The sequence below is a fragment of the Panulirus ornatus genome, chromosome 41, assembly GCF_036320965.1.
Source record: "Panulirus ornatus isolate Po-2019 chromosome 41, ASM3632096v1, whole genome shotgun sequence".
NCBI lineage: Eukaryota > Metazoa > Arthropoda > Malacostraca > Decapoda > Palinuridae > Panulirus > Panulirus ornatus.
This window is the reverse complement of record NC_092264.1, coordinates 8,550,408-8,573,699: the sequence shown is the minus strand read 5'-3', so window position 1 is coordinate 8,573,699 and position 23,292 is coordinate 8,550,408. Positions and strand designations below refer to the sequence as shown.

The 23,292-nt window shown below is 41.7% G+C and overlaps 1 protein-coding gene across 1 annotated transcript in view; it reads right to left on the bottom strand.

Moving 5' to 3' along the window:
• Nucleotides 1–2,773: 2,773 nt before the first annotated feature.
• Miga (mitoguardin) overlaps nucleotides 2,774–23,292 on the bottom strand; it is a 487,611-nt gene continuing 467,092 nt past the window's right edge. The window contains exon 11 of the mRNA XM_071685973.1: nucleotides 2,774–22,797. Coding sequence (XP_071542074.1) covers nucleotides 22,660–22,797 — 138 coding nt within the window. The 3' untranslated portion in view covers nucleotides 2,774–22,659. The remainder of the gene's footprint in view (nucleotides 22,798–23,292) is intronic.

Below are 23,292 nucleotides of genomic sequence, written 5' to 3'. Positions count from 1 at the left end.
CACACTTTACCAAACTCAGTCACCAGCTTCTGCAGTTTCTCACATGAATCAGCCACCAGCGCTGTATCATCAGCGAACAACAACTGACTCACTTCCCAAGCTCTCTCATCCCCAACAGACTTCATACTTGCCCCTCTTTCCAGGACTCTTGCATTTACCTCCCTTACAACCCCATCCATAAACAAATTAAACAACCATGGAGACATCACACACCCCTGCCGCAAACCTACATTCACTGAGAACCAATCACTTTCCTCTCTTCCTACACGTACACATGCCTTACATCCTCGATAAAAACTTTTCACTGCTTCTAACAACTTGCCTCCCACACCATATATTCTTAATACCTTCCACAGAGCATCTCTATCAACTCTATCATATGCCTTCTCCAGATCCATAAATGCTACATACAAATCCATTTGCTTTTCTAAGTATTTCTCACATACATTCTTCAAAGCAAACACCTGATCCACACATCCTCTACCACTCTATATATATATATATATATATATATATATATATATATATATATATATATATTTTTTTTTCATACTATTCGCCATTTCCCACATTAGCGAGGTAGCGTTAAGAACAGAGGACTGGGCCTTTGAGGGAATAACCTCACCTGGCCCCCTTCTCTGTTCCTTCTTTTGGAAAATTAAAAAAAAAAAATGAGAGGGGAGGATTTCCAGCCCCCAGCTCCCTTCCCTTTTAGTCGCTTTCTACAACACGCAGGGAATACGTGGGAAGTATTCTTTCTCCCCTATCCCCAGGGATAATATATATATATATATATATATATATATATATATATATATATATATACATATATATATATATATATATATATTTTTTTTTTTTTTTTTTTTTATACTTTGTCGCTGTCTCCCGCGTTTGCGAGGTAGCGCAAGGAAACAGACGAAAGAAATGGCCCAACCCCCCCCCCATACACATGTATATACATACGTCCACACACGCAAATATACATACCTACACAGCTTTCCATGGTTTACCCCAGACGCTTCACATGCCTTGATTCAATCCACTGACAGCACGTCAACCCCGGTATACCACATCGCTCCAATTCACTCTATTCCTTGCCCTCCTTTCACCCTCCTGCATGTTCAGGCCCCGATCACACAAAATCTTTTTCACTCCATCTTTCCACCTCCAATTTGGTCTCCCTCTTCTCCTTGCTCCCTCCACCTCCGACACATATATCCTCTTCGTCAATCTTTCTTCACTCATCCTCTCCATGTGCCCAAACCACTTCAAAACACCCTCTTCTGCTCTCTCAACCACGCTCTTTTTATTTCCATACATCTCTCTTACCCTTACGTTACTCACTCGATCAAACCACCTCACACCACACATTGTCCTCAAACATCTCATTTCCAGCACATCCATCCTCCTGCGCACAACTCTATCCATAGCCCACGCCTCGCAACCATACAACATTGTTGGAACCACTATTCCTTCAAACATACCCATTTTTGCTTTCCGAGATAATGTTCTTGACTTCCACACATTCTTCAAGGCCCCCAGAATTTTCGCCCCCTCCCCCACCCTATGATCCACTTCCGCTTCCATGGTTCCATCCGCTGCCAGATCCACTCCCAGATATCTAAAACACTTCACTTCCTCCAGTTTTTCTCCATTCAAACTCACCTCCCAATTGACTTGACCCTCAACCCTACTGTACCTAATAACCTTGCTCTTATTCACATATATATATATATATATATATATATATATATATATATATATATATATATATATATATATATATATCTTTCTTTTCTTTCATACTATTCGCCATTTCCCGCGTTAGCAAGGTAGCGTTAAGAACAGAGGACTGGGCCTCTGAGGGAATATCCTCACGTGGCCTCGTTCTCTGTTCCTTCTTTTGGAAATATTTTTCTTTTTTTTTTTTTATACTTTGTCGCTGTCTCCCGCGTTTGCGAGGTAGCGCAAGGAAACAGACAAAAGAAATGGCCCAACCCCCCCCCATACACATGTACATACACACGTCCACACACGCAAACATACATACCTACACAGCTTTCCATGGTTTACCCCAGACGCTTGAAAAATGTGTGGAAGTCGAGAACATTATCTCGGAAAGCAAAAATGGGTATGTTTGAAGGAATAGTGGTTCCAACAATGTTGTATGGTTGCGTGGCGTGGGCTATGGATAGAGTTGTGCGCAGGAGGATGGACGTGCTGGAAATGAGATGTTTGAGGAAAATGTGTGGTGTGAGGTGGTTTGATCGAGTAAGTAACGTAAGGGTAAGAGAGATGTGTGGAAATAAAAAGAGCGTGGTTGAGAGAGCAGAAGAGGGTGTTTTGAAATGGTTTGGGCACATGGAGAGAATGAGTGAGGAAAGATTGACCAAGAGGATATATGTGTCGGAGGTGGAGGGAACGAGGAGAAGAGGGAGACCAAATTGGAGGTGGAAAGATGGAGTGAAAAAGATTTTGTGTGATCGGGGCCTGAACATGCAGGAGGGTGAAAGGAGGGCAAGGAATAGAGTGAATTGCAGCGATGTGGTATACCGGGGTTGACGTGCTGTCAGTGGATTGAATCAAGGCATGTGAGGCGTCTGGGGTAAACCATGGAAAGCTGTGTAGGTATGTATATTTGCGTGTGTGGACGTATGTATATACATGTGTATGGGGGGGGGTTGGGCCATTTCTTTCGTCTGTTACCTTGCGCTACCTCGCAAACGCGGGAGACAGCAACAAAGTATAATAAAAAAAAAATAAAAAATTAATATATAAATATATATATATATTTATTTATATATTTATTTATTTTGCTTTGTCACTGTCTCCTGCGTTAGCGAGGTAGCACAAGGAAACAGACGAAAGAATGGCCCAACCCGCCCACATACACATGTATATACATACACGTCCACACACGCAAATATACATACCTATACATCTCAATGTACATATATATATATATATATATACACACACAGACATATACATATATACACATGTACATAATTCATACTGTCTGCCTTTATTTGTTCCCATTGCCACCCTGCCACACATGGAATAACAACCCCATCCCCCCTCATGTGTGCGAGGTAGCGCTAGGAAAAGACACCAAAGGCCACATTCGTTCACACTCAGTCTCTAGCTGTCATGTAATAATGCACTGAAACCACAGCTCCCTTTCCACATCCAGGCCCCACACAACTTTCCATGGTTTACCCCAGATGCTTCACATGCCCTGGTTCAATCCATTGACAGCACGTCGACCCCAGTATACCACATCGTTCCAATTCACTCTATTCCTTGCACGCCTTTCACCCTCCTGCATGTTCAGGCCCCGATCACTCAAAATCTTTTTCACTCCATCTTTCCACCTCCAATTTGGTCTCACACTTCTCCTCGTTCCCTCCACCTCTGACACATATATCCTCTTTGTCAATCTTTCCTCACTCATTCTCTCCATGTGACCAAACCATTTCAAAACACCCTCTTCTGCTCTCTCAACCACACTCTTTTTATTTCCACACATCTCTCTTACCCTTACATTACTTACGTGATCAAACCACCTCACACCACATATTGTCCTCAAACATCTCATTTCCAGCACATCCACCTTCCTCCGCACAACTCTATCCATAGCCCACGCCTCGCAACCATATAACATTGTTGGAACCACTATTCCTTCAAACAGACCCAATTTTGCTTTCCGAGTTAATGTTCTTGACTTCCACACATTCTTCAACACTCTCAGAACTTTCGCTCCCTCCCGCACTCTATGATTCACTTCCTGTTCCTTGGTTCCATCCACTGCCAAATCCACTACCAGATATCTAAAACACTTCACTTCCTCCAGTTTTTCTTCATTCAAACTTACCTCCCAATTGACTTGACCCTCAACCCTACTGTATCTAATAACCTTGCTCTTATTCACATTTACTCTCAACTTTCTTCTTTCACACACTTTATCAAACTCAGTCACCAGCTTCTGCAGTTTCTCACCCGAATCAGCCACCAGCACTGTATCATCAGCGAACAACAACTGACTCACTTCCCAAGCTCTCTCATCCACAACAGACTGCATACTTGCCCCTCTTTCCAAAACTCTTGCATTCACCTCCCTAACAACCCCATCCATAAACAAATTAAACAACCATGGAGACATCACACACCCCTGCCGCAAACCTACATTCACTGAGAACCAATCACTTTCCTCTCTTTCTACACACACATGCCTTACATCCTCAATAAAAACTTTTCACTGCTTCTAACAACTTACCTCCCACACCATATAATCTTAATACCTTCCACAGAGCATCTCTATCAACTCTATCATATGCCTTCTCCAGATCCATAAATGCTACATACAAATCCATTTGCTTTTCTAAGTGTTTGTCACATACATTCTTCAAAGCAAACACCTGATCCACACATCCTCTACCACATCTGAAACCACACTGCTCATCCCCAATTTGATGCTCTGTACATGCCTTCACCCTCTCAATCAATACCCTCCCATATAATTTCCCAGGAATACTCAACAAACTTATACCTCTGTAATTTGAGCACTCACGTTTATCCCCTTTGCCTTTGTACAATGGCACTATGCAAGCATTCCGCCAATCCTCAGGCACCTCACCATGAGTCATACATACATCAAATAACGTTAACAACCAGTTAACAATGTGCTGAGAGGTGCAACTGGAGGGATGTCTGATCATTATCTTGAGGAGGTGAAGGTAAAGATTTGTAGAGGTTTCCAGAACAGAAGAGAGAATGTTGGGGCGAAGAGAGTGGTGAGAGGAAGTGAGCTTCGGAAGGAGACGTGTGAAGAAGTACCAGGAGAGACTGAGTGCAGAATGGAAAAAGGTGAGAGCAAAGGATGTAAAGGGAGTGGGGGAAGAATGGGATGTATTTAGGGAAGCAGTGATGGCTTGAGCATAAGATGCTTCTGGCTTGAGAATGGTGGGAGGTGGGCAGATTAGAAAGGATAGTGAGTGGTGGGATGAAGAAGTAAGATTGTTAGAAGAGAAGAGAGAGGCATTTGGTCGATGTTTGTAGGGAAATAGTGCAAAATGACATGGAGATTTATAAAAGAAAGAGACAGGAGGTCAAGAGAAAGGTGCAAGAGGTGAAAAAGAAGGCAAATGAGAGTTGGGGTAAGAGAGTATCATTAAATTCTAGAGAGAATAAGGATATTTTGGAAGGAAGTAAATAAAGTGCATAAGACAAGAGAACAAATGGGAACATTGGTGAAGGGGCTAATGGGGAGGTAATAACAAGTAGTGGTGATGTGAGGAGATGGAGTGAGTATTTTGAAGGTTTGTTTAATGTGTTTGATGATAGAGTGGCAGATATAGGGTGTTTTGGTCAAGGTGGTGTGCCAAGTCAGAGGGTCAGGGAGAATGATTTGGTAAACAGAGAAGATGCAGTGAAAGCTTTGTGGAAGATGAAAGCCGGCACGGCGGCAGGTTTGGATGGTATTGCAGTGGAGCTTATTAAAAAAGGGGGTGACTGTGTTGTTGACTGGTTGGTGAGGCTATTCAATGTATGTATGACTCAAGGTGAAGTGCCTGAGGATTTGCAGAATGCATGCATAGTGCCACTATACAAAGGCAAAGGGGATAAAGGTGAGTGTTCAAATTACAGAGGTATAAGTTTGTTGAGTATTCCTTGGAAATCATATGGGAGGGTATTGATTGAGAGGGTGAAGGCATGTACAGAGCATCAGATTGGGGAAGAGCACTGTGGTTTCAGAATTGGTAGAGAATGTGTGGATCATGTGCTTGCTTTACAGAATGTATGTGAGAAATACTTAGAAAAACAAATGGACTTGTATGTAGCATTTATGGATCTGGAGAAGGCATATGATAGAGTTGATAGAGATGCTCTGTGGAAGGTATTAAGAGTATATGATGTGGGAGGCAAGTTGCTGGAAGCAGTAAAAAGTTTTTATCGAGGATGTAAGGCATGTTTACGAGAAGGATGAGAGGAAAGTGATTGGCTCTCAGTAAATGTCGGTTTGTGGCAGGGGTGCATGATGTCTACATGGTTGTTTAATCTGTTTATGGATGGGGTTGTTAGGAAGATGAATGCAAGGGTTTTGGAGAGAGGGGTAAGTATGCAGTCTGTTGTGGATGAGAGGGCTTGGGAAGTGAGTCAGTTGTTCGCTGATGATACAACATTAGTGGCTGATTCGGGTGAGAAACTGCAGAAGCTGGTGACTGAGTTTGGTAAAGTGTGTGAAAGAAGAAAGCTGAGAGTAAATGTGAATAAGACCAAGGCTATTAGGTACAGTAGGATGGAGGGACATGTCAATTGGTAGGTAAGTTTGAATGGAGAAAAACTGAAGGAAGTGAAATGTTTTAGATATCTGGCAGTGGATTTGGCAGCGGATGGAACCATGGAAGTGGAAGTGAGTCACAGGGTGGGGTAGGAGGCAAAAGTTCTGGGAGCATTGAAGAATGTGTAGAAGGCGAAAACTTTATCTCGAAAAGCAAAAATGGGTATGTTTGAAGGAATAGTGGTTCTAAAAATGTTATATGGATGCGAGGCGTGGGCTATAGATAAGGTTGTGTGGAGGAGGGTGGATGTGTTGGAAATGAGATGTTTGAGGACAATATTTGGTGTGAGGTGGTTTGATCAAGTAAGTATTGAAAGGGTAAGAGAGATGTATGGTAAAGAAAGTGTATTGAAATGGTTTGGTGACATGGAGAGAATGAATGAGAAAAAATTGACAAAGAGGATATATGTGTCAGATGTGGAGGGTATGATGAGAAGTGGGAGACCAAACTGGAGGTGGAAGGATGGAGTGAAAAAGATTTTCAGTGATCGGGGCCTGAACATGCAGGAGGGTGAAAGGAATGCAAGGAATAGAGCGACTTGGAACGATGTGGTATACTGGGGTCGACGTGCTGTCAATGGCTTGAACCAGGCATGCGAATTGTCTGGGGTAAACCATGGAAAGTTTCATGGGGCCTGGATGTGGAAAGGGAGCTGTGGTTTTGGTGTATTATACATGACACCTAGAGACTGAGTGTGAACGAATGTGGCCTTTGTTGTCTTTTCCTAGCGCTACCTTGGGCTCGCGCGTGGTAATGGGGTTGTCATTTCATGTGTGGCAGGGTGGCGATGGGAATGAATAATGTCAGCAAAAATGAATTAAGTACATGTGTATATATATGTATGTCTGTGTATGTATATATATGTATACGTTGAAATGTATAGGTATATGTGGGTGTGTGTGTGGATGAGATGGCTAGGAAAGTGCGTCAGTTGTTTGCTGATGATACAGCGCTGGTGGCTGGTTTGGGTGAGAAACTGCAGAAGCTGGTGACTGAGTTTGGTAAAGTGTGTGAAAGAAGAAAGCTGAGAGTAAATGTGAAAAAGACCAAGGTTATTAGGTTCAGTAGAGTTGAGGGACAAGTCAATTGGGAAGTGAGTTTGAATGGAGAAAAACTAGAGAAAGTAAAGCATTTTAGATATATGGGAGTGGATTTAGTAGCACATGGAACCATGGAATCAGACATGAGTCACAGGGTGGGGGAGAGGGCGAAGGTTCTGGGAGCATTGAAGAATGTGTGGAAGGTGAGAACATTATCTCAGAGAGCAAAATTGGGTATGTTTGAAGGAATAGTGGTTCCAACAATGTTATATGTTGCGAGGCATGGGCTATAGATAGGGTTGTGTGGAGGAGGGTGGATGTATTGGAAATGAGATGTTTGAGGACAGTATGTGGTTCAAGGTGGTCTGATCGAGTAAGTAATGAAGGGATAAGAGATATGTAAGGTAATAAAAAGAGTGTGGTTGAGAGAGCAGAAGAGGGTGTTTTGAAATGGTTTGGTCACATGGAGAGAATGAGTGAGGAAAGATTGACAAAGAGGATATATGTCAGAGGTGGGGGCAACGAGGAGAAGTGGGAGAACAAATTGGAGGTGGAAGGACGGAGTGAAAAAGATTTTGAGTGATTGGGGCGTGAACATGCAAAAGTGAAAGGCACAGAAGGAAAGGAGTGAACTGGAACGATGCGGTATACCAGGGTCGACGTGCTGTCTGGATTGAAACAGGGCATGTGAAGCGTTTGGGGTAAATCATGGAAAGTTTTGTGGGGCCTGGATGTGGAAAGGGAGCTATGGCTTCAGTGCATTACACATGACGGCTAGAGACTGAGTGTGAACGAATGTGGCCTTTGTTGTCTTTTCCTAGCACTACCTTGCATGCATGTGGGGGAGGAGGGTGCCATTTCATGTGTGGCAGGGTGGCGACAAGAATGGATGAAGGCAGCAAGTATGAATATGTACATGTGTATATAAGTATATGTCTGTGTATGTATATGTGTGTATATGTTGAAATGTATAGGTATGTATATGTGCAGAGTTCTTACAGTTAGGAAAGTGAATTCTGCTTTAATTCTCTTTAGTTGTTCAGATTATTAGGGGAGTTTCTGGCTTTCACCAGACCCTTTACTATATTATTTTTATTATTATACTTTGTCGCTGTCTCCCGCGTTTGCGAGGTAGCGCAAGGAAACAGACGAAAGAAATGGCCCAACCCCCCCCATACACATGTATATACATATGTCCACACACGCAAATATACATACCTACACAGCTTTCCATGGTTTACCCCAGACGCTTCACATGCCCTGATTCAATCCACTGACAGCACGTCAACCCCGGTATACCACATCGCTCCAATTCACTCTATTCCTTGCCCTCCTTTCACCCTCCTGCATGTTCAGGCCCCGATCACACAAAATCTTTTTCACTCCATCTTTCCACCTCCAATTTGGTCTCCCTCTTCTCCTCATTCCCTCCACCTCCGACACATATATCCTCTTGGTCAATCTTTCCTCACTCATTCTCTCCATGTGCCCAAACCACTTCAAAACACCCTCTTCTGCTCTCTCAACCATGCTCTTTTTATTTCCACACATCTCTCTTACCCTTACGTTACTCACTCGATCAAACCACCTCACACCACACAATGTCCTCAAACATCTCATTTCCAGCACATCCATCCTCTTGCGCACAACTCTATCCATAGCCCACGCCTCGCAACCATACAACATTGTTGGAACCACTATTCCTTCAAACATACCCATTTTTGCTTTCCGAGATAATGTTCTCGACTTCCACACATTCTTCAAGGCCCCCAAGAATTTTCACCCCCTCCCCCACCCTATGATCCACTTCCGCTTCCATGGTTCCATCCGCTGCCAGATCCACTCCCAGATATCTAAAACACTTCACTTCCTCCAGTTTTTCTCCATTCAAACTCACCTCCCAATTGACTTGACCCTCAACCGTACTGTACCTAATAACCTTGCTCTTATTCACATTTACTCTTAACTTTCTTCTTCCACACACTTTACCAAACTCAGTCACCAGCTTCTGCAGTTTCTCACATGAATCAGCCACCAGCGCTGTATCATCAGCGAACAACAACTGACTCACTTCCCAAGCTCTCTCATCCCCAACAGACTTCATACTTGCCCCTCTTTCCAATACTCTTGCATTTACCTCCCTAACAACCCCATCCATAAACAAATTAAACAACCATGGAGACATCACACACCCCTGCCGCAAACCTACATTCACTGAGAACCAATCACTTTCCTCTCTTCCTACACGTACACATGCCTTACATCCTCGATAAAAACTTTTCACTGCTTCTGACAACTTTCCTCCCACACCATATATTCTTAATACCTTCCACAGAGCATCTCTATCAACTCTATCATATGCCTTCTCCAGATCCATAAATGCTACATACAAATCCATTTGCTTTTCTAAGTATTTCTCACATACATTCTTCAAAGTAAACACCTGATCCACACATCCTCTACCACTTCTGAAACCACACTGCTCTTCCCCAATCTGATGCTCTGTACATGCCTTCACCCTCTCAATCAATACCCTCCCATATAATTTACCAGGAATACTCAACTTTTTTTTTTTTTTTTTTTTTTTTTTATACCTCGTCGCTGTCTCCCGCGGTTGCGAGGTAGCGCAAGGAAACAGACGAAAGAAATGGCCCAACCCCCCCCATACACATGTACATACACACGTCCACACACGCAAATATACCTACACAGCTTTCCATGGTTTACCCCGGACGCTTCACATGCCTTGATTCAATCCACTGACAGCACGTCAACCCCTGTATACCACATCGCTCCAATTCACTCTATTCCTTGCCCTCCTTTCACCCTCCTGCATGTTCAGGCCCCGATCACACAAAATCCTTTTCACTCCATCTTTCCACCTCCAATTTGGTCTCCCTCTTCTCCTCGTTCCCTCCACCTCCGACACATATATCCTCTTAGTCAATCTTTCCTCACTCATTCTCTCCATGTGCCCAAACCATTTCAAAACACCCTCTTCTGCTCTCTCAACCACGCTCTTTTTATTTCCACACATCTCTCTTACCCTTACGTTACTTACTCGATCAAACCACCTCACACCACACATTGTCCTCAAACATCTCATTTCCAGCACATCCATCCTCCTGCGCACAACTCTATCCATAGCCCACGCCTCGCAACCATACAACATTGTTGGAACCACTATTCTTCAAACATACCCATTTTTGCTTTCCGAGATAATGTTCTCGCCTTCCACACATTTTTCAAGGCTCCCAAAATTTTCGCCCCCTCCCCCACCCTATGATCCACTTCCGCTTCCATGGTTCCATCCGCTGACAGATCCACTCCCAGATATCTAAAACACTTCACTTCCTCCAGTTTTTCTCCATTCAAACTCACCTCCCAATTGACTTGACCCTCAACCCTACTGTACCTAATAACCTTGCTCTTATTCACATTTACTCTTAACTTTCTTCTTCCACACACTTTACCAAACTCCGTCACCAGCTTCTGCAGTTTCTCACATGAATCCGCCACCAGCACTGTATCGTCAGCGAACAACAACTGACTCACTTCCCAAGCTCTCTCATCCCCAACAAACTTATACCTCTGTAATTTGAGCACTCACTCTTATCCCCTTTGCCTTTGTACAATGGCACTATGCACGCATTTCGCCAATCCTCAGGCACCTCACCATGAGTCATACATACATTAAATAACCTTACCAACCAGTCAACAATACAGTCACCCCCTTTTTTAATAAATTCCACTGCAATACCATCCAAACCTGCTGCCTTGCCGGCTTTCATCTTCCGCAAAGCTTTCACTACCTCTTCTCTGTTTACCAAATCATTTTCCCTAACCCTCTCACTTTGCACACCACCTCGACCAAAACACCCTATATCTGCCACTCTATCATCAAACACATTCAACAAACCTTCAAAATACTCACTCCATCTCCTTCTCACATCACTATATTATACCTATATTTTGATCTACTAAATTATTTCCCTGTGGATTTGCCTATGCTACATTCACTAGAGTACAATATATGATGAAGGCTAAGTTGTTGCTAAAGGTAAGGTTTTTCATGAGGTTCTTCCTTTTATCCTTAAGTTTTTCTCAAGCTCCTTCATCCTTTGTGTATGTATGTTCTCAGATGATTGTAGAGCTCTGTCTGAATATGAAAACATGCATGATTTGAAACAATAAGAAACTATTTCCCTACTATAAGTAAAGCCCTATAAGTTAATCCCATATTTTTCCATCTCTTCCTTACCCTTCCTATTTTCTAATAGCAACAGGCCTAAGGTATAAACTTCTATGCCTACAGCATAGGTGGGCTACATGTTGCTTCCTCACCATCATGCCATCATTTTGTTGACATGGATATGGTCGTTGAGGAATTTATTAGTGAGCATCAGCTGACTGCATAGGTATTATGGTGGTTGAAGCTGAATCCTCTTGGAGACAATTCTGGGTAGTATAATGGTGTTTTAAGTCCCTACAGAACAAGTGCTTTCTCTGATGACCATAAGGCTCCACCTACCTCTGTGAAACAGCTTTTAATGCTTCAAAACCTTTATTTGTGCAACTTCATCCTAATCATTTCTAATATAAGAAAATGAATGGTGAGAGGACTAATAGAATGTCCTGTTACACATACACTTATAATTAAATTTGTACCTTAGGTGGACACTACAGTCCACAACTGCTTCTTAGATATAACCAAACACTCACAAAAGATTATGGTGTAATATTCTCTTGCACATGTATTTGCTAAAAATATTTGGTTTCAGTCACTGCTAAAGCATTTATGCAATCTTATCACTGTCAATATCATGGATGGATTTATAAGGTCATTCCCGTTCGAAAAGCAATTTTCTTCTTGTTCACTGGTATAATCTTAAATGCATTTAATGGGGATAGATAACAGAAAAGTACACAAAGTAACATGCAACCATACAAAATACCAAAAAATTCTTATGAAAAGATGTTAATTCTAATGTAGATCAAGGCAAGGTAACTAGGAATGTGAAAAATAGGGAATACAAAAATATTTATTTATTTATCTATTTTGCTTTGTCGCTGTCTCCCGCGTTTGCGAGGTAGCGCAAGGAAACTGACAAAAGAAATGGCCCAACCCACCCCCATACACATGTATATACATACACGTCCACACATGCAAATATACATACCCATACATCTCAATGTACACATATATATACACACAGACATATACATATATACACATGCACACAATTCACACTGTCTGCCTTTATTCATTCCCATCGCCACCTCGCCACACCTGGAATAACATCCCCCTCCCCCCTCATGTGTGCGAGGTAGCGCTAGGAAGACAACAAACGCCCCATTCGTTCACACTCAGTCTCTAGCTGTCATGCAATAACGCCTGAAACCACAGCTCCCTTTCCGCATCCAGGCCCCACACAACTTTCCATGGTTTACCCCAGACGCTTCACATGCCCTGATTCAATCCATTGACAGCACGTCGACCCCGGTATACCACATCGATCCAATTCACTCTATTCCTTGCCTGCCTTTCACCCTCCTGCATGTTCAGGCCCCGATCACTCAAAATCCTTTTCACTCCATCTTTCCACCTCCAATTTGGTCTCCCACTTCTCCTCGTTCCCTCCACCTCTGACACATAAATCCTCTCTGTCAATCTTTTCTCACTCATTCTCTCCATGTGCCCAAACCATTTCAAAACACCCTCTTCTGCTCTCTCAACCACGCTCTTTTTATTTCCACACATCTCTCTTACCCTTACATTACTTACCAGATCAAACCACCTCACACCACATATTGTCCTCAAACATCTCATTTCCAGCACATCCATCCTCCTGCGCACAACTCTATCCATAGCCCACGCCTCGCAACCATACAACATTGTTGGAACCACTATTCCTTCAAACATACCCATTTTTGCTTTCCGAGATAATGTTCTCGACTTCCACACATTCTTCAAGGCTCCCAGGATTTTTGCCCCCTCCCCCACCCTATGATTCACTTCCGCTTCCATGGTTCCATCCGCTGCCAGATCCACTCCCAGATATCTAAAACACTTTACTTCCTCCAGTTTTTCTCCATTCAAACTTACCTCCCAATTAACCTGACCCTCAACCCTACTGTACCTAATAACCTTGCTCTTATTCACATTTACTCTTAACTTTCTTCTTTCACACACTTTACCAAACTCAGTCACCAGCTTCTGCAGTTTCTCACATGAATCAGCCACCAGCGCTGCTGTATCATCAGCGAACAACAACTGACTCACTTCCCATGCACTCTCATCCCCAACAGACTGCATACTTGCCCCTCTTTCCAAAACTCTTGCATTCACCTCCCTAACAACCCCATCCATAAACAAATTAAACAATCATGGACACATCACACACCCCTGCCGCAAACCTATATTCACTGAGAACCAATCACTTTCCTCTCTTCCTACACGTACACATGCCTTACATCTTCGATAAAAACTTTTCACTGCTTCTAACAACTTGCCTCTCACACCATATATTCATATATTCTTAGTACCTTCCACAGAGCATCTCTATCAACTCTATCATATGCCTTCTCCAGATCCATAAATGCTACAAACAAATCCATTTGCTTTTCTAAGTATTTCTCACATACATTCTTCAAAGCAAACACCTGATCCACACATCCTCTAGCACTTCTGAAACCACACTGCTCTTCCCCAATCTGATGCTCTGTACATGTCTTCACCCTCTCAATCAATATCCTCCCATGAATACTCAACAAATACCTCTGTAATTTGAGCACTCACTCTTTTCCCCTTTGCCTTTGTACAATGGCACCTCACCATGAGTCATACATACATTAAATAATCTTACCAACCAGTCAACAATACAGACATATACATATATACACATGCACATATTCATACTTGCTTGCCTTCATCTATTACTGTCACTACCCTACCCTAAATAAAACAGCATTGATGCCCCCGCTTCAGCAAGGTAGCGCAAGGAAAACCGACAAAAAAGGCCACATTCGTTCACACTCAGTCTCTAACTGTTATGTGTAATGCATCGAAACCACAGCTCCCTATCCACATCCAGGCCCCACAGACCTTCCCATGGTTTACCCTAGCCACTTCACATGCCCTTGTTTAGTCCAGTGACAGCACACTGACCCTGGTATACCACACTGTGCTGTCACTGGACTGAACCAGGGCATATGAAATAGCCAGGGGAAGCCATGGAAATGTCTGAGGGCCTGGCTGTGGATAGGGAGCTGTGGTTTCAGTGCATTACACATGAAAGCTAGAGAATGGAAGCGAGAAAAGGAGGCTTGTCTCTATTTGTTCCTGGCACTAACTTGCTAATGCAGGCAATGGTGAACTAGCATGAAAAGAAAATAATAATGCTACTTTCGCTTGTGGCGGGGTGGTGATGGGAATGGACAAAGGCAGCAAGTATGGATATGTACATGTGTATATATGTACATGTTGTGTATGTATATGTTGAAATATGTGCGTGTGTGGGCATTTATATATGTAAATGTGTATGTGGCTGGGTTGGGCCATTCTTCATCTGTTTCCTTGCAATACCTCGGTAACACAGGATATGGCAGTTAAGTATAATAAATATAAATATAATAATAATAATATGTTTGAAGGAATAGTAGTTCCAACAATATTACATGGTTGCGAGAAATGGGCTATAGATAGTGTTGTCCAGAAGAGGGTGGATATGTTGGAAATGAAATGTTTGAGGACAACATCTGGTGTGAGGTGGTTTGATCGAGTAAGTAATGAAAGGGCAAGACAGATGTGAGGAAATTAAAAAGAGCGTGGATGAGAGAGCAGAAGAGGGTGTGTTAAAATGGTTTGGACTTATGGAGAGAATGAGTGAGGAAAGATTGACTAAGAGGATATATACGTGTCAGAGTTGGAGGGAACAAGAAGTGGGAGACCAAATTGAAGGTGGAAGGATGGAATGAAAAAGATTTTGAGCGATCAGGGCCTGAACATACAGGAGGGTGAGAGGCATGCAAGGAATAGAGTGAATTGGAACGACGTAGTATACCGGGGTTGATGCGCTGTCAAAGGACTGACCCAGGGCATGTGAAATGTCTGGGGTAAATCATGGAAAGCTCTGTGGGGCCTGGTCTGTGGAGCCTGGATGTGGATTGGGAGCTATACTTTCAGAGCATAACACATGACAGTTAGAGACTGAGTCTGAACGAATGTGGTCTTTTTTGTCTGTTTTCCTGGCACTACCTCGCTGAAGCAAGGGGTAGTGATGATGTTTTCTGTGGGGCAGGGTAGCACCAGGAATGGATGAAGGCAAGCAAGTATGAATATGTACATGTGTACATATGTATATGTCTGTGTATGTGCATATATATATATATATATATATGTTGATATGTATATGCGCGTATATGGACGTTTATGTATATATATAGATTTTGAGTGATCGGGGCCTGAACATGCAGGAGGGTGAAAGGCGGGCAAGGAATAGAGTGAACTGGATCGATGTGGTATACCGAGGTCAACGTGCTGTCAATGGACTGAATCAGGGCATGTGAAGTGTCGGGGGTAAACCATGGAAAGCTGTTATCCCGGGGAAAGGGGAGAAAGAATACTTCCCACGTACTCCCTGTGTGTAGTAGAAGGCAACTAAAAGGGAAGGGAGCGGGGGGCTGGAAATCCTCCCCTCTCGTTTTTTTTTTTCTTTTTTTCAAAAGAAGGAACAGAGAAGGGGGCCAGGTGAAGATATTCCCTCAAAGGCCCAGTCCTCTGTTCTTAACGCTACCTCGCTATCGCGGGAAATGGCAAATAGTATGAAAGAAAAAAAGAAAGATATATATGTGTGTGCACATGAGTAGATGGGCTACTCTTGGTCTGTTTCCTGGTGCTACCTTGCTGACACGGGAAGATGTGATCAAGTATAATATATATATAAAAAAATAATAAAAATGGCAATAATACTCTTATATACGTTTGTTGTTTCCCAAGTTCACAAAGTAACGCCAGAGGCAGACAAAGAAAAGGCCTCATTTACTTACATTCATTCTCTGACTCATGTGTAAGGCATTGAGACCACAGCCCACAATTCATAATTGAGCCCCACACACTTTTCTATGGTTTGCCTCCATTGGTTCATATGCCATGGTTCAGTCCATTGACAGCATGTTGCCCCCTGTATACCTCATCATTTCAACATACTCTATCCTGTGTATGCTTTTCACCCACCTGCATGTTCAGGCCCAGAGCACTCCCTCGACTTTTGTCTCACTCAGAGCTTGAACAACCAGGTTTCTTTCCTCATCTTCTCATCGTAGTCACATTCACACACCCCAGCCTGACCCTTTGAGGAGGCCTAGCACTCCTCACATAGCTCCTTCTTCTGTTCCAACTTTAAGAAATTGAAATACATGAAGGGGAGGGTTTTCAGCACCCCTCACCTGCCCCTCTTAGGGTCCTTCTAACACAGTTAATACATGGGAAGTATTCTCTCTCCCTTACCCCAAGGGAGAAATAACAATAATCATAATAATACTTTTTCCTTGTACAGAGTAAATTTCTCATATCTGGGGTGGTTTCAGGTTTACATACATAGCTGAAAGTGGCAATTTATTCATTCCATTTATAATTGCCACAGAACCCAGGTATTACTCAGGGACCTCTTTTCCAGATCCTGCAGCTCCAATTCATTCAGGTGCAGGTTTTTTTTTTTTTTTCACTGTCTCCCGCGTTTGCAAGGTAGCGCAAGGAAACAGACGAAAGAAATGGCCGAACCCACCCCCAGACACATGTATATACATACACGTACACACACGCAAATATACATACCTACACAGCTTTCCATGGTTTACCCCAGACGCTTCCCATGCCTTGATTCAATCCACTGACAGCACGTCAACCCCGGTATACCACATCGATCCAATTCATTCTATTCCTTGCCCTCCTTTCACCCTCCTGCATGTTCAGGCCCCGATCACACAAAATCTTTTTCACTCCATCTTTCCACCTCCAATTTGGTCTCCCACTTCTCCTCGTTCCCTCCACCTCCGACACATATATCCTCTTGGTCAATCTTTCCTCACTCATTCTCTCCATGTGCCCAAACCATTTCAAAACACCCTCTTCTGCTCTCTCAACCACGCTCTTTTTATTTCCACACATCTCTCTTACCCTTACGTTACTTACTTGATCAAACCACCTCACACCACACATTGTCCTCAAACATCTCACTTCCAGCACATCCACCCTCCTCCGCACAACTCTATCCATAGCCCACGCCTCGCAACCATACAACATTGTTGGAACCACTATTCCTTCAAACATACCCATTTTTGCTTTCCGAGATAATGTTCTCGACTTCCACACATTCTTCAAGGCTCCCAGGATTTTCGCCCCCTCCCCCACCCTATGATCCACTTCCGCTTCCATGGTTCCATCTGCTGCCAGATCCACTCCCAGATATCTAAAACACTTTACTTCCTCCAGTTTTTCTCCATTCAAACTTACCTCCCAATTGACTTGACCCTCAACCCTACTGTACCTAATAACCTTGCTCTTATTCACATTTACTCTTAACTTTCTTCTTCCACACACTTTACCAAACTCAGTCACCAGCTTCTGCAGTTTCTCACATGAATCAGCCACCAGCGCTGTATCATCAGTGAACAACAACTGACTCACTTCCCAAGCTCTCTCATCCACAACAGACTTCACACTTGCCCCTCTTTCCAAAACTCTTGCATTCACCTCCCTAACAACCCCATCCATAAACAAATTAAACAACCATGGAGACATCACACACCCCTGCCGCAAACCTACATTCACAGAGAACCAATCACTTTCCTCTCTTCCTACACGTACACATGCCTTGCATCCTCGATAAAAACTTTTCACTGCTTCTAACAACTTGCCTCCCACACCCTATATTCTAAATACCTTCCACAGAGCATCTCTATCAACTCTATCATATGCCTTCTCCAGATCCATAAATGCTACATACAAATCCATTTGCTTTTCTAAGTATTTCTGACATACATTCTTCAAAGCAAACACCTGATCCACACATCCTCTACCACTTCTGAAACCACACTGCTCTTCCCCAATCTGATCAGGTGCAGGTAATTGATGAAATTCTTTGGAGCAAGAATTTCTGTGGCAAAGCTGGGCTCCCTTTCATCAACATAAGATGCTATAGCCTTGCCAAAGGTGACTTTTCTCTTGTGGTGCAACCATGAGGGGGCAGAGTCCAGTGACACAACTCTAAAGCAATCATGATCCCTCTTATTCTGAAAATACTTCATTCTTTTGCCCTTTTCAGCAATGTTGGTTCTCTTTCCAGTCTTTTATAGATACAACATGACATAATCTCAGCAGTTACTGCATCACATGATTACTGTGTAGCTTGGGAACTCCAGGGTGGGCTATAATGATGTTTGTTTCATCCCTGATTTTGTTAAGCTCTGAGTCTCCTGACCTCATGTTTTTCTGAAAGCAATGTTCTACCCCATTTTAATAAGATATGTCCAGTTTCTCAGATAAACATACATTTTTTCTCTGTAGTTCATAATCTTTCTATCTTTTTTCATTTTTGTCTTTCATATAAAGCCTGGCCTCAGACAGGACCTGAAACCAACCTCCACAAAAGTTAAAGAAAATGGCTGACTAAATTCATTAGCCAGCCATTGGTCATCCAGACAGGCCATACTCCTTTGCAATGGAGTCCCCAAATGAGCTGCTGTTTCTACTTTCAACAATATCTTGCTCTATGATCTTCTTAGCCCCACCCTAAACAAACCATAGTGTGACAATTCTTCACAATTACATCAAAGCACCCCACCACTACACAAGCAAAAACAAACATGGAACATCATCTCACACATACAACATACTGACTTGTTTAAAAGAGAATGTTTGCAATCATACTGAACCCTTCATCACCCTATTAACCATGAACAAAAGTAGAGCAAACCTGCACCCTCAAATTACCCCAAATGGTTATCTACTTTCACTTAACAACAAAAACCATACTAGGTATTACATATGATAAACACATCAATCACTCCCTTTATAACAAATGTCAGTATAAAGGTCATACACTAACTGAATGCTCTTAAAACACTCACTATCATCAATTTTAGACAAGAAGGAGAATCCTTAGTATCTTCAAGAAAGTAATTCATTTCACTTTAAATTATACCTCACATGACTAGTCACACACCCACTAAGAAGCAAACACAACAAAACTGCAAAGTACACAAAAGAGAGAGCTCAGAACAATGACCAGCTGTTCAACAACCACAAATATTCAACCCCTATATAGAGAATTAGGAATACATGTTATATCATATCACCTGAACATGTTAGCACCCAATCTTATACAACAGTACTTACTTGGGTGGGAGCCCACAACACTTCAAAACCACCTATCATAGATCACTACAGCCAAAGAACACAGTGAGTACACATATATACAACATAAGACTAGATAAACACTAATCCTTCCTAAACTAATCTTGAACTCCATTGCATCAGACACACATCCACCCAAAACTACATCACCAAGACAAACATAAATCAAACTTTCTCATTTGCATTCTGGACACCACCCATGTCTGTGATATTACAAACATCAGTTTACCTTGTTATGAGTCTGCTTAAGACCAATTGCATCTACCAAACAGAAGACACCAAATATAGGCAATGCTTTACTTCCCTCCACTCTTCATACTAAGACACATAGCATCAACACAATTCTTTAAGTTGGTCCCATACAGTGGATGTGGTTGCCTTCTGAGTACTGTAAGAGCCCCAGGAAAGGGGCCTTGGTATGGGATAAGTAAGTAAATATCCTAGCTTTGAGTGTTTATAAAACAACTGTGTCAATGCTATCAGAGAAATGGTTGTGGCAAAGTACCATGAAAAAAATGTGGCAACATGTCCCAATATGAAACAAGCTTGAAAATGAAGACTACATTTCAACAAGTGATGCTTTCCAGAATTGGTGTTGTAATGTCTATGATTTTATCTATCTGTATCTCCACTGCCTTGTTCCCCTTGGTAAATTCCATATTGGGAAGTGTCCATTACAAAAAAGTTTCCAGTTTGCTTTACCCAAACACACCTCTCCAGCATGCTCCAACCTCTTAATACCTTCCTGATACCTCTCCATAAGATACTCCCACATCTTTCCTTCCTAGGGAGCTAGCTGTATTCCCTTTACTATCTCCTTCCACCTTACTCTAACATAGCTTCTTTACCAGACTTGTCAAGCATCCTTTCCACATGACCAAACCACTTCAAGGTATTTCTTTTAACTTATCCTACGACACCACACCAAATGCTTTTTCCTAACTTTGATAAACCACAACTCCTGCACACTTCACCATTAGTAACCCTATCCCATCTGCTTTCATTATTTTTGCAGCCTGAATCTTAGAACTGTCTACTCTGTTCCATGTCCACCTTTCACACTTGAGCATGAGAGCTGGCAGTATAAATCCTTATGAAAGGTCATCATATGAAAGTGCAGATGGGGATGTGCCCTAATTTTAACATTAAAGATCTGCAGTATGACTAAATCAACATTAATAGATCAAAATGTAATTATAGTGTTTCAAAAAATCTTGACGATGACTGCCTTGTCTGCACATAAGGTATCCTGGAGATTAGAAATTCTTTTTTAAGAGAACTTAACCAGTCATGAGATTCCTTGTAACAATATTTAGCTGTAATTGCAACACTGCTATCTACAAATACATTCTGCTATGCATCATATATCCAAGTTCCTGAAACAGTATGCTCCTAAATAAACTAGTTATTCATCTATGAATTCCATAAACTCTTTGCACTTCTGCTTTTCACGCAAGTTAGCTGTTAGCTCTGTGTAACAAACATCATTCCTAATTTCATAGTCTTCCTTTTGGTAAATTCTGTTCTAATATAGCACCTAAGTTAAAAATACCTAGCAGGTCTACCTTGTGCTTCAAATCTCCAACAACATTTTCTCGTCATGTTAGGCAGTCTACTCTTTGGAATGAATTCTGATAACAGAATTCATGTAACATCTACAAGTGAGATGCTATCCCTTGATTCCTCAAGCCCATTACATGACAGAAAAAAAAAAACTTCTTTTTGTGCTACTGCCTATGTGAGCCTGAGAAAAAAGGGTATGACCCCTGCCTACCCTGCTTTGACTATAATCCCTTGGATTTCTTGTATATATAAGAAAATGCAAACACTCTTGACATTAGCAGCTGGAGTTAATGATGGAATGGGTTGGGCAGTATGTCATCTGAATGATAAATGCCTGTTAATAATTATTTGGTAGTTATTCAAGCTGAATGATATTCTTTTTTTTAATGCACCGACAGCTATTCATCATTTGGCGAGCTCTGATATGGATTAAGCAAGGCAGCCATTTCATCCATCCCATACATGCCCTGGTTAAGAGGAAATCCCCTCTCTATAAAAAATCTAATCTTTTTCTTTACTATAGCATCATTCTGATTTCCTCCACAAGAAACAAATAAAAACAAACAAATACCTTAAGTGAGGAATAGGGCATTGCAGCCTTTTGCTATACTCCACATTACAAACACTTATCTATATATCTCATGTTTATACAAAACTCCATGCTGGAGCATACTGGAAAACCTAAGAATGTAGTCATTCAAAGGAATCTACAGAAAAATACATATATACACACATTAGCATTATGATACAATCATTTGAATTATAAATATTTTGCTACTTAGGAAAACAAATTTTCAGGTACAGATAGAATATCAAATACTCATAATTCCTCGGACCAAGCAATGGGGGGATTTTGGATTTTTTGAGATTATGGAAATAATAGCTTCAGATTCTGGGGCCTTCATACGTAATATATGCCCAAAATGTAGTTTGCTCGTTACATACACAAATATATATTTATCAAAAGGTATACAGAGCTACTAACTCTAAAAAGACTTACTCAAATTTCAATGAACTTTAACCTTGAATATGTTGGACCATGGATTTTGAGAGTTTATGATTCTTGGAAACATGGATTTCTGATATTCTCCTGCAATACACAATGCATTCATCTCAATTTTTTGCCAGTTACTGATCTTTCTAAGTTAATTATAGCAAGATAATACTGATAACTTGAAAACTGCAGAGTCTTATTTCTAACATCAAATCATTCATAAAAATGTTCACTATGTGAACATAAACAGAAACACCAGGAATTGTATGAAAACAAAGAATATGAAACAGTAATACATAACCTCTATAAAGCAAGTCTCTGGGATATAGCCTCAAAATGTTCCCTCGTTAAGGTCAAAACATCAGCAGCCAGTTCTTCCACAGTAGTGTAGTGTGCAGTACTAAAACTAAACAAATCCTGAAGTAGCCCTAAAATTTGATCCTGAAACAAGAAAAAATTGAGTTATTATACAAATTCTCATTTGTTAAGAATCTTCCTTAGCGATGCTAACTTTCAGTAGTTTATTTTTCATACCTGATCACCTTTTTCTGTGTTAGCAAGGTAGCACCAGGAACAGACAAAGAAAGGCCACATCTGTTTACATTCATTCTTTAGCAGTTATGTGTAATGCACTAAAACCACAGCTACCTATCCACAACCAAGCCCCACAGACCTTTCCATGGTTTACCCCCAGATGCTTCACATACCCTGGTTCAGTCCATGAAAGAACACTGACCCCAGTATAAAGCATCATTCCATTTCACTCTATCCCTTGCCTGCCTTTCATCCTCCAACATGTTCAGACTGTGACCACTCAAGATCTTTTTCAATCCATCCTTCTATTTCCAGTTTGGTTTCCCCCTTCTTGTTCCATCCACATCCACCTATGTTGCTAGCTCTAATTCTTTACATAGTTTATGTATAACTCAAACAAAC